The sequence below is a fragment of the Mandrillus leucophaeus genome, unplaced genomic scaffold (genome assembly GCF_000951045.1).
Source record: "Mandrillus leucophaeus isolate KB7577 unplaced genomic scaffold, Mleu.le_1.0 Scaffold67, whole genome shotgun sequence".
In the NCBI taxonomy this organism is placed as follows: domain Eukaryota; kingdom Metazoa; phylum Chordata; class Mammalia; order Primates; family Cercopithecidae; genus Mandrillus; species Mandrillus leucophaeus.
The window spans coordinates 61,782-75,257 of NW_012107252.1; the positions used below are offsets into that span (position 1 = coordinate 61,782).

At 39.5% G+C, this 13,476-nt stretch overlaps 1 protein-coding gene across 4 annotated transcripts in view; it reads right to left on the reverse strand.

The window, feature by feature from the left end:
- Positions 1-13,476, reverse strand: part of SCMH1 (sex comb on midleg homolog 1 (Drosophila)) — a 177,971-nt gene that overhangs the window by 40,156 nt on the left and 124,339 nt on the right. For all 4 annotated transcript variants that reach the window (XM_012001714.1, XM_012001712.1, XM_012001711.1 and 1 more), the window contains 2 exons: positions 12,283-12,515; positions 7,693-7,819 (listed from right to left, as the gene is read on the reverse strand). In XM_012001714.1, the coding sequence (XP_011857104.1) occupies positions 7,693-7,819; positions 12,283-12,515 (360 nt within the window). The remainder of the gene's footprint in view (positions 1-7,692; positions 7,820-12,282; positions 12,516-13,476) is intronic.

Here is a 13,476-nt window from a genome sequence, read left to right on the forward strand (position 1 = left end):
GAATTGCTTGAACCCGGGAGGCAGAGGTTGCAGTGAGCTGAGATTGGGCCACTGCACTCCAGCCTGAGGGACAGAGCGAGACTCCATCTCAGGAAAAAAAAAGAAAAAAAGAAAAAATTAGCCAGGTGTGGTGGCATGCGCCCAGCTACTTGAGAGGCTGAGGCAGGAGAATTGCTTGAAGACGGGAGGTGGAAGTTGCAGTGAGCCGAGATCACACCACTGCACTCCAGCCTGGGCGACAGTGTGAGACTCCATCTCGGAAAAAAAAAAAATGGAACTAAATGAAAATGAAAATAAAACATCAAAATTTGTGGGACAGAGCAGAAGCAGTGTTTAAGGGGTGACTTACAACACTGAATGCAGATATTAGAAAAGAAGATCTAAAAGCAGCAATCTGAGCTTCCGTCTTAGGAAACTAGAAAAAGAAGAGCAAATTAAATCCAAAGTAAGCAGAAAATAAAAAAGTATAAAGATTACAGAGCAGAAATCAATGAAATCAAAAACAGGAAATCAATAGAGAAAAATCAATGAAGCGGGCCAGGCGCGGTGGCTCACGCCTGTAATCCCAGCACTTTGGGAGGCTGAGGCGGGCGGATCACGAGGTCAGGAGGTCGAGACCATCCTGGCTAACTCAATGAAATCCCGTCTCTCCTAAAAATACAAAAAATTAGCCGGGTGTGGTGGTGCACGTTTGTAGCCCCAGCTACTCAGGAGGCTGAGGCAGGAGAATCACTTGAACCTGGGAAGTGGAGGTTGCAGTGAGCCGAGATCGCACCACTGCACTCCGGCCTGTGTGACAGAGTGAGACACTGTCTAAAAAATAATAATAATAATAAAAATCAATGAAACCAAAAGCTGGTTTGATGAAAAGATAAATAAAATCAATTATACTCTAGCCAGGCTAACTAAATAAACAAACAAAAAACAAAACAAGCAACCAGAGGGATGACACAAATTACTAAATCAGAAATGATAAAGGGGATATCACTATAGATCCTATTGTCATTAAACAGATAATAAAGGAATACTATGAACAACTCTATGTCCACCAATTTGATAACCTAGATGAAATGAACTAATTCCTTCAAAGACAATCTGCCAAAACTCAAACAAGAATAGACAATCTGAATACGTTTATATCTATTAAAAATTTGAATTAATTAAACCCAAACTTTCCAAAAAAGAAAGTACCACGTCTAGATAGGTTCATTCGTGAATTTTACCAACATTTAAGGAAGAAATTATACCAATTCTTCAAAATCTCTTTTAGAAGTTATTAACAGAAGCAGAAGGAGTATTTTCTAACTTATTTTATGAGGCTATCACTGTCCTCAACAAAATATTATCAAATCAAATTGAACAATATAAAAAAGAATTATATACTATGACCAAGTGAGATTTATCCAAAGTATGCAAGGCTGACTCAACATTCAAAAATCAATTAATATGATCTATCATATCAACAGGCAAAGTAAGAAAAATCAGATAATCATATCGATAGATGCAGAAAAAGGATGTGACAATATCCAACACTCATTCATAATAAAAAACGATTGGAAACTAGAAATAGAGTGAAACTTTCTCAATAAATAACATCTACAAAAACCTACAGCTAACATTATACTTAATGGTTAGAAACTAGAGGCTTTCCTACCAAAATCAGGAACAAGACAAGGACGTTCTCTCTTACCACTCCTCTTCAACATCATACTGGAAGTCCTAGCTAATGCAGTAAGACAAAAAGTAAGATGAAAAGAATGCAGTTTGGGAAGGATGAAATAAAACTTTGTTCTCAGGTGACATCATTGTCTATGCAGAGAATATGAAATCCTTAATAACCAAAAAAATCCTGGAATTAATAAGTGATTATAATAAGAATGCAGGATACAAAGCTAATATATAAAAAGTCAATCACTTTCCTATATAGCGGCAATGAACAAGTGAATTTTAAAATTAAAAAAACACAATACAGGCCAGGCACAATTGCTCACTGTAATCCCAGTGCTTTGTGAGGCTAAAGCAGGAGGATTGTTTGAGGCCAGGAATTCAAGACCAGCCTGGGCAACATAGCCCAGGCTTTTTTTTTTTTTTTTTTTTTTTAAATAGAGAAACCATCTCTATAAAAAATAAAAAAATAAAAAAATTAGCCAGGCATGGTGGCATGCCTGTAGTTCCAGCTACCCAGGAGGGTGAGGCAGGAAGATTGCTTCTGCCCAGGAGTTTGAGGCTGCGGAGAGCTATGATCACACCACTGCAATCCAGCCTGGGCAACACAGCAAGACCCTATTTCAAAAAACAAAACAAAACAAAATCCCACAATACCATTTATGTTAGCACCAAAAAATGAAATACCTAGGTATAAGTTAAACAAAATATATATAACATTTATATGAGGAAAACTAGAAAACTTTTTTGAAAGAAATGTAAAAAGAACTAAGTAGTAAACAGATATTTTGTGTTCATGGATAAGAGACTTAATATTGTCAGGATGTCACTTCTTTCCAACTCAATGTAGAGATTCACTGCACTCCTAATCAAAATCCCAGAATTTATTTTGTAGACAGCAACAAATTGAATCAGCTGCGGGTGGTGGCTCACACCTGTAATCTCAGCACTTTGGGAGATCAAGGTAGGAAGACTGCATGAGCCCAGGAGTTTGAGACCTGGGCAACATAGTGAGACCCTGTCTCTACAAAATTAGCTAGGTATAGTGGCATGTACCTGTAGTCCCAGCTACTCTGGAGGCTGAGGTGGGAGGACAGCTTGAGCCCAGGAAGACTGAAGCTGCAGTGAGCTGTAACTGCACCACTGCACTCCAGCTGGGCAACAGAGTGCACCTCTGTATCCACAACAACAGCAAACCAAACTGAATCTAAACTTTATATGAAGAGGCAAAACACCCAGAACAAAGTCAGGAGGGCTGATGTTACCTGACTTCGAGACTTACTGTAAAGCGACCATAATTAAGACAGTGTGGTATTGCCTAAAGAACAGACAGATCAATGGAACAGAATAGAAAGTCCAGAAATAAATCCACATAAATACAATCAGCTTATCTTTGACAAAGGAGTAAAGGCAATACAATAAAAAATAAAGATAGTCTTTTCAACAAACGGTTCTCGAACAACTGAACATTCACATGTAAAAAAGTGAACCTAGACACAGAACCTACACTCTTGAAAAAAAAGTAACCCCAAAAGGATAATAGACCTAAATGTAAAATGCAAACTATAAAACTCCTAGACAATCGCATAGGAGAAAATCTAGATGACCTTGGGTTTGGCAATGACATTTTAGATAAGCCCCAGCAGCACCTTGCACCCTGTTCACATCCCAGTTTCAGTCCTGGTGGTACTAGCTTCACAGAACTAGCAGGTGCAGCCCACGCCTCACTTATGAGTCCTACCTATGGGAGCCCATTTCCAGTTTTTGCCTTAGTCCAAGCAGTAACAGCACAATTTTCCCTAAAACCTCATTCCTGGTGCTGCTAGGCCCCAGGACAGAATGCAGTCTGCCAATGGCTAGGATTGAAAATGGTGCGTCACTGCAGCTGCTTATGGCTCAGAAAGGGTGTGTGACCCAGTACAAGCTCCTCTCCTGGAACAGTTCCCTCTCCTGGTCTTCTGGCAGCTCCCTATATCAGTTTCAGGGATTGGGAAGGTCAAGGGCTCTTTCGTTGCCAGGCATGCATGATTCCATACATGGGGATGTGGGCTGCTAGAAGTCTCTCGCTTAGCCTTGGGAAGTCACTTGCTGATTCCTAGCCAATCTCAGCCAGGTAGGCTGCTTCTCTTCTTTCTCCTTGCTTGCTTTCTGTGTTTCCTGTCACTTTCCTGTTGAATTCCAGTGTTCTATTTTAGAAAATATATCAGAAGTATGATTGTCTATACACTCTTTTGGTTCTTCTAAGTGGAGGAGGTTAGCATATGAAATGCTTCTAGTCAGCCATCTTTTTGTTGTTGTTGTTTTGGAGACAGGGTCTAGCTCTGTCGCCCAGGCTGGAGTGCAGTGGTGTGATTTTGGCTCACTGCAACCTCTGCCATGCCCCATCCCTGGAATCAAGTGATCCTCCCAACTCAGCCTTCCGACTAGCTGGGACCACAGGTGCACATCAGCATGCTCAGCTGGCTATTGTTTTTTTGTACTTTTAGTAGAGATGGGGGTCTCATGATGTTGCCCAGGCTGGTCTCAAACTCCTGAGCTCAAGTGATACACCTGCCTTAGCCTCCCAAAGTGCTGGGATTATAGGTGTGAGCCACCGTGCCCAGCCCTAGTCAGCCATCTTGAAGCCCCTTTGGTTTCCTGCAAAACAAAACATACTCTTACTATTCAATCTAGCAGTTGTGCTCCTTGGTATTTATCCAAAGTAGTTGAAACCGTATGTCCACATAAAAACCTGCACACAGATATTTACAGCAGCTTTATTTATAATTGCACAAACTTTGAAGCAACCAACATTCCCATAAGTAGGTGAGTGGATAAATAAACTGTGAAATATCTGGACAATGAAATATTTTTCAGTGCTAAAAAAAAAATGAGCTATCAAGCCATGAAAATACATGGAATAAATTTCAATGCATAATACTAAGCGAAAGAAGCCAATCTGAAAAGGTGGCATACTGTATGATTTCAACTATGTGACATTCTGGAAAAGACAAATCTATGGAGACAATAAACAGATAGTGGTTGTCAGGGATTAGTGGGGAGGGAGGATGAATAGGCAGAGACCAGAGGGTTTTTAGGGCAGTGAAACTATTTTATATTATACATGATGGTGGATGTATGTCATTATACATTTGTCAAAACCCATAGAAAGTAAAACACCAAGAGTAAACCCAAATGCAAACTATGGACATGGGTGATAATAACGAGCCAATGTAAATTCATCAATTGTAAGAAATGTACCACTCTGGTGGAGGATGTTGATGAATGGGAGACAATGTATGTGTAGGAGCAGCAAGTATATAGGAAATCTCTGTATTTACCACTCAATTTTGTTGTGAATCTAAAACCGCTCTAAAAAATAAAAGTCTATTAAAAAATTTCAAAGAACAACAAAAAGAGCTCTTGATAACAAGATGCAAATCTCCAACCATGGGGAAGTAGAGTATAAGCATTTCCTAAATGTATATAACTAAATATCCTAAATGTGTGTAAAATCCTTTTATGTAGAGCATTTTGCAGGTCTGGTGTTTCTACCAAACAGACTTTGGAAAATGCCACTGGAGTACTAAATAATTATAATTTAAAAAGCAAGATGGCAGAAATGAAAAACTCAATACAAAGTTTGGAAGATATAGTTGAGGAAAACTTGATGAAAGTTGACCAAAAGGCAAAGAATAGGGATAAGAACAGAGATATGACTATTACAGAACCAGGTCAAGAGATTCAACAACTGAACAAACAGGTATGATGGGAGTGAATAGAGAAAAGGAAGTGAAAGAAAATAATTAATGATGATCATTATTTATTTATTTTTTTTTTGAGACAGAGTCTCGCACTATCATCCAGGCTGGAGTGCAGTGGTGCGATCTTGGCTCACTGCAAACTCCACCTCCCTGGTTCAAGCAGTTCTCATGCCACAGCCTCCCGAGTAGCTAGGACTACAGGCATGCACCACCATGTCTGGCAAAAATAAAAATTTTTTTTATTTTTGGTAGAGATGGGGTTTCGCCATGTTGATCAAGCTGGTCTTGAATTCCTGGCCTCAAGCAATCCATCTGTCTTAGCCTCCTAAAGTGCTGGGATTACAGACGTGAGCCACCATACTCAGCCAATTTTTAAAAATTTTATAAAATGAAAGTGTCCAGTATGGTAGGTGAAAATACATCCAAGGTGAAATTTTAGGGTACTGGGAATTAAGAGAAACTTCCAAGAGAATGAAGAGATTTCATACAAAACTAAATATGTAAATCTAAGAATGATTTACAGAAAACAAAGACCTTGGAAAGAGCAAACTGAGACCCTCACCAAAAAAGACAGGTGAACAGAATCTCAAGAAACTAAGAAGGATCCAGGAGAGATTTCTTCTAGAGTATGACATGGATAGAATATATAATGTACTTGGATATAAAGAGAGATGTACACAGTAGGAAGAGAGTTTAAGGTTGAATTAATAATAAGTACACAGAAAAATAAACACATAACAAGAAAATCAACAAGATTTCCCCTGAAAATGAAATGTTGAGCAACAAAGGAAAAGTAATCATCGTATACTATATGGCTCAATTGATAACAGCATTTAACTAGTTATAATAACAAAACACTCAATTTTGATCTAATTAAAATTATAGTATCGTAGAATTGGGGTAGGGAAATATGTGTGGGTAGATAAGGGCAAGGAAATAAAGAAGAGTTAAATTCTCATCTTCTAGAGTGGGTAGTCAGTGGAAAAATAACTAAAAAAGATAGCAATATAGACATGCTATTTAGATACAGAGGTAAATAAAAACATCAGTTAAATTGAAAGTGACTGCCTCTGGGGAATAGTAATTGACAGGGGAATACGAGGTGTGTTTGTCTTGTTTTCGTAATAAGTTGTATAGACCCTTCATTCCTTTAAACTATGAATGTGTATAACTGATACAAATCAAAATACCTTTTAAAAAGTTCTCTACAGTTAAAAAAATGAAAGGTAGGTAAAAGATATAAATGTGGAATATCACATTCAGTCTGTGACAGCTTTTACTGTTAACATTTGAATGGACTGTAAAGGTTATTTGGACTAATCCTATCATTGTATAGATTATAAACTGAGGCTCAGATAGGGAAGTGATATCAAGGTCACACAAAGTGAATCAAGGCCCACTCAAGAGATGGCGACACAATGATCAGTGAAGACTATTACAGCCTGACCATGGCAGGTTCTGTCACCTTCTATAGGTTATTGGAAAGGAAACTATGGCTGAGCCTTCCCTTCAGGCTCCTACATTCTAGGATTTGATTAGAGACATACTCAACTCCTAAGAGAAAGATAACCCTAACTTCCATGGGGATCATGCCAATTGCTTAGACTTCCTAGAAGAAGATGGAGTGTCTGCCGAGTAACAGAATAGGGTTTCACACATTTATCTTAACTTACACAGTAAAAAAATGAGTATTTTTATTTATAGTTACCCCCTTGGAAGGTTGTATATCTGCAGATAGTTATTTTAGTTACTGTCATAGACAGTTTATGAAATAGGAACAGATATGCATAACTCAGGATGATTACCCACCCAGTTCATCCACTAGATTTTGCAACGAGTCAACCACTCATTGGTTGATCTCTAACATCAAGTTTACTTTCATTGTACCAAAGTTTGTCCCTATCAATGATTGTTTAAAAAAAAAAATCAGAGAAATTTCATACATATTTTAAGGGTGGCACCATTACTGAAATGCTGGGAGGATTCTGGAAGGTAGAAGGGATCACTCAGAAGGGAACACCCCTAACTGGGAAGGAAAGTTATTATTCTAAACTAGGCCAGGGAGCTCTTGGTGCTGTCCCTGCATTAGTTCCCCATCCCTGAGTTCATAGAAAACTTACCTAAGTTTGACTGTCTAACATTATTTCAAATGCCAAAGATAAAAATTGTTTAAAAGATTTTACTTAGGTTTACAAGTGGAAAGGCGCTAATGGTGTAAGACAAAAGCAAGTGCAGACACTAGGTCTGGGGCTTGTGCACAGGTAGTCCTGTCATCTGCTCTTACCTGTGGGGGCCTGCATGGCTGAGCTGGGGATGGTGGCAGCATCTTGGGGTACAGTGCTGGTATCCGGTTCAGGAGTGCTGGTTGTTGGTGAGGCAGGTGGTGGGTTCAGCAAAGTTCGAGGTTTCCTCTGTCAAAATGAATGGGGAAAAAATTGCTACCCATGACAGGTCTTTTCATTCTCTATTCTTGGCACTTAATTCACTCATGAAGCAAAAATATATTTATGGATGGAATAGTGTTTTATCTTTGTTTTCTACACAGCATCTGGCTTAAAGCTATACATATACCTGTAGCAGATGCTTAGTAGACATTTTCTGAATCTATATACAAGCCTCTGGTCTTTTGTAGGATCAAAGCTTAATGTATTATCTTTTATACTAGATTCAATATTATCATATGAAGTTCCAGATCCCTTATTAGTTGGGCAGACAAAAGCAAAATATGCTATAGTTTAAGTCTGCTTTGACATTACTTTGTACTTTGTCTCTTTAAAAATGGAAACAAATAAAAAATAGAAATGACCCTTCTAACTCTACAAACAACTTTACTCTGTGTGCCTCTCTCTTCACGTCATTACCTGCCCTTCTTTCCCTTAAATGTCTTACTCTAGTAAATCTCTACTGCTTCTTTAAAAACTGCAATTTTACCTGGTCCACACCTTTACAATGATAAGATGTCTCTTCCACTTGAAATGCTCTCTCTTTTAAAATTTATTTTACAAATTTGTTTATCTAGGAAGCTTTTCTAGTTTTTCTCTAATCATTGTCTCTTTTATGTTACCTCTGTTTTTTGAACTGTTGCATTTGTCAATATATTGTCATGATATGTTTACATACCAGTATCCCTGTTCACTGGGAACTCTTTGAAAGTCTGGTTCTAAGTACAATTCTTAGCATGGTACTTAGCATAAAATAAGTGTAAATAAAATTTTTTATGAAGCATGCAGTATAATAAAGGAAATAATAGAGGAAATAATAAAGATGATTTGAGAAATCTATTATTTCCCCTACACTGTTCAGGGCAGTTTTTGGGAGAGAAGGATCTCAGGTTTTCTTCTAAGAAACAGTTTTCTAAAAAGCTTTTTTTTTTTTTTTTGAGATAGAGTCTTGCTCTGTTGTCCAGGCTGGCATGCAGTGGCATGGTTCTGGCTCACTGCAACCTCCACCTCCCATGCTCAAGTGATCCTCCCACCTCAGCCTCCTGAGTAGCTGGGACTACAGTTGTGTGCCAGCACGCATGGCTTACTTTTATAATTTTTTTGTAGAGATGAGGTCTCATATTGCCAAGGCTGGTCTCAAACTTCCTCCTGCTCAAGCGATTCTCCTACCTTGGCCTCCCAAAGTGTTGGGATTATAGGCAGGAGCCACTACGTCTGGCTAAAAGCCTTTCTGAATGCAAGGCAAACATAACCATCACGGAGATCCAAAAATCCACTTTTACTAAATGCTTCATGTAGGGGTAACTGCTGGGAGCCATATCAACCTGTCTGCCTTCTGGGAGTATGTTCTCTAAAGAGATAGCTCTGATGACAGCAGGCATATATAAGATGGCTTTGCCTGTGAAAGCAATCATGAAACTCTCATGAAGCATTTAAAACACGCATTGAAAGTGAACATCTGCTCATGTTTTTTTACTGCTAAAAGTGAAAATCCAAAAAAGTAACGAATGAGTCAGGGAAGGAAGGAAATACCACCTCAACTTCAATGAGTTGATGGTAGGATTTCATTGGGTCCCTAAACGAACAAGCCTGGTAGGTTCGGTGCCTGAATAATGTAAACCTATTTGAGATAGGTACATGTACAATATTATATGTACTCATACATTATCTCGTTTCCATTTTACAGGTGATAAAATGGGCTCAGGACTTTACCCAGAGAAGTCTTCCCAAAGTCATACAGGTGGTAACATATGGAGATAAGATCTAAACCTAAGTATGTCTGGCTTTAAAGCTTATGCTCTATCCACAAGACTACTCTGCTTCAAAAAGAGATATAAAGCCAGCCATGGTGGCTCACGCTTGTAATCCCAGCACTATGGGAGGTCTAGGTGGGAAAATTGCTTGGGCCCAAGAGTTTGAGACCAGCCTGGGCAACATAGCAAGGCCTCATGTCTACAAAAAATTTTTAAAAAATTAGCTGGGCATGATGGCACATGCCTATAGTCCCAGCTACTTGGGAGGTTGAGGTGGGAGGATTGCTTGAGCCCAGGAAGTCAAGGCTGCAGTGAACAATGATTGTGTCACTACACTCAGCCTGGGTGACAGAGTGAGACCCTGCCTCAAAAATCAAAGCAAAACAAACAAAAAGGGATATAAGGCTCACAGGTGAAGTGGAAGGCATATACACTTGTAGGGGTTGGCAAAAGAACACAAAGGAGAATTAAGAGTATCAAATGCTAGGACATAAAATACAGGAAAAGATGAGAATGACTGCTTTCAAGACGGCTGGAAAGAAAAAGGACTTTGGTTACTACGTTCAAGACTTCCTGAGGGAGCAGAGCAGAGGCAATCACAGAATCAGTTTTTGAGTTCTGAATGATCTTAAAGGCCATTTAACCCAACCATCTACCCAATACTTCTAATTCCCTCTCCCTAAAAGATCCCTCCTACAGAGTCATCCAGTCCCTGATGAAATACCTCTAGTTATAGGGGCTCATTACTTCCATTTGGGGATAGATTTAACTGTTCCTTTTATGTTGAGATAAAGCTTCTCTGCTTGAGTTTCCATTTATTGGTTCTGGTTATATCTTTGGAGCCCCCCAGATAAGTTTTCTCCCTCTTCTGACTGTCCTCAAGATGTCATCATCAAAAGCCATCATCAAAAGCATGGCTTCTCTGGCCTTTGCATCCTTAGGGCCTTCAGCCTCTCCTCTACAACATGAGAATGAGAGGTGGGTAATGAAGGCAAAAATGAATTAGGACCTGGGTTAGTGGTAACAGATCAAGAGGAGCATTATGTGTTACACAGGAAGATCAGGAGGTGATATTGAGAATTCGAAACCAAAAATAAGAGACAACTGAGATTAGTAACATCACTAAAATCATCCATCCATCCATCCATCCATCCATCCACGCACCCACCCACCTACCCTCCTACCCATCTTGCATATTCTGAATATTTCCCAAAAGGCTGACTATGATATAAGGCACCACAGGAGGGGAAAAAAAGAAAAAGATTAGGTTCTTGACCTTGAGGAGCTTATATTCTACAAGGACTGAAGTCAGTGGAAGCTAATAAACAAGCAAAACAAACCAACAGACAAACAAACTAGCCCTAGGGAGGAATTAATGAGATTGAGATGGAATGCCCAGGGAGAACTGGGTATCATCTGTATACTGGAACTCAGGGAGGAGAATCAGAGAAATCTCCTGACAGTTAAGAAATGAGTGGAGGTGGTGATGCTAAAAGGGGCCCTAGAGAAGCTGCTGACAGAAGTCTTTTTTTTTTTTTTTTTTTTTTTTCTTCATATCAATGCCTTCCTTAGGGAAGATACCCATGAAAAACAGGCCATGACTAAGAGGTAGTATTTTCAGTAACAGTGCTCAGTGAAGCTGACTCAGCTGTCTTTTCCAATACTAGAATACTAGAAGTGTTGTGTCCCCCAGGAAATGTGGGAAAGAGTGAATATATGCTAGGGAACCAGTGACCTTGGAAGTAGATCTAAGGACCAATCTCTGTAGGTTTTGCCATTTACTAGCCATGTGATCTTAGAAAAATCATTTTACATCTGTAAGTCTCAATTTACTATAAAATAACATTAACACTATTTATCGCTTAGGGTTTTGTGAAAATCATGGGATATGTATGTATTGGCATTTAATACAGAGTCTGATAGTTAGTGGGTATTCAATTTTTTTTGAAGAGGTACAGATAGCAGAAAATACATTCAACCTGAAAAAGCTGATTAAAAGAAAAAAAAAACACATTTACAGAGTTAATTTGTGCTTTCTGTCCACATGATGGACATCTACTTTGGAAAGGTTAACAAAGAGCAGTTTCTTCCATGTACACTAGACCAGAATCTCCTCAAATATGAGTAACTTTCAAAGTTAAAATTTGTTTCCTATCCTCCACAATCCTATCTTTAACGTTACCAACTCTCAGGTAAGTAGCAAGTAGGGATGATGATCTAGGAAATTCCTCTTACAAGCATATACAAGATAGAGAAGAGGGCCAGATATGCCCCTTTCCAAGAGAGATGGGTATGGATGAATGACCGCCCCCGCCCCCCTCCCCCCACCCGCCTTATTTTTTTGAGATGGAGTCTTATTCTGTTGCCCAGTCTGGAGTAGAGTAGTGTGATCTCCGCTCACTGCAAGCTCTCCCTGCCAGGTTCACGCCATTCTCCTACCTCAGCCTCCAGAGTAGCTGGAACTACAGGCGCCCGCCACCACGCCTGGATAATTTTTTGTATTTTTAGTAGAGATGGGGTTTCACCCTGTTAGCCAGGATGGTTTCAATCTCCTGACCTTGTGATCCACCCGCCTCGGCCTCCCAAAGTGCTGGGATTACAGGTATGAGCCACCGCGCCTGGCCGAATGACCCCTTTATAATCCCCTATCCCTTTCTGGGAAATCCACATTTTACCTACCTTGCTGCCAGGTTTGGGACCTCTCTTCTTTGGGAATTTCAAAGGTTCAGCTGTCTTGGATGGGGCAGAGATGGGATGGGAAATTAGGGTCTTGGGTGTCCGGCCCCGCTTCTTTCCTGGTTTACGCCCCCTCTGCCCTGGTTGATGTTCCAAGACAGTTTTGGTGCTGCTGTGGATGCTGGGCTTCTCAGTATTCACATCCGAGGCAGGATAGGGATTCTTTGGAATCACAACTGCAAGAAAAAGACTCATTCTATCACCCTCCCTCCCCCATGCATTCTCATCCCAGCCAGAAGGAAAAAAGGACTTGCCACTTCTGCTTAGGTAGTTTTGTTCCAAGAAGCTGGTTTCCTGGCATTTGACCTAAACGTTTAGGAAATCTCTGAAGAAAACTGCATTTAGATTGGCTGGAATTGGAGGTTTTAAATTATTTCTGGCAGATGCAAAAATATATTAAATTTTTCTTCCTAAGGCATCTTAGACAAGTATTGTGACCTAAGTCAAAGCTGAAGTATATAAATATTAACAGAATCATAGGCTCACAGTTGAAAAGGCTCTTAGAAACCTATAATTCTCTCCTGCTAAGAATGAAGGTCTAAGGCTCAGAACAGGACACAATGCCCTCCCCAAGTTACATAGTGAGTTGAGGATAAGAACTGTTTTGAAATTGAGCCCTGATAACTATGCCAGGGATTTTCTACATCAATCTACTTGAAGTTTTAGTTTGACTATTGCAGTGAGGAGTAGAGGAACATGTGGAAATATAAATCTGATAGCATCTCTCCTTAAAATCCTTTGCTCTTAAAAACCTTTATTCCTCATTACCTTTAAGGTAAGGTCTAAATTCTTTATCCTGATTTCTAAGGACTTTTCTGACTCTGCCCATCTTGCTCTCCCATTATGACTAATGTCATTTCCTATCATCCCACCCCATGTTCTAGTAGCCCTATATGTTGAGCTATTATTTTTTATCAGACACATGTCAATACTAAATTTTCAGCACTCGATCCAGGGCCACCTCCTTATTGAGGCCTTCTCTCACCATGTCCCAACTAAGTCAGTGCCCTCTCTTTACTCCCAAAGCATTCTGTAGACATCTATGTTACAGTACTTCTTAATTTTACTCCAGTTATTCATTTTTTCCTTAAACTGAGAATTTTTTGAGGTAAGAGATATCTAATTCATCCTACAAAT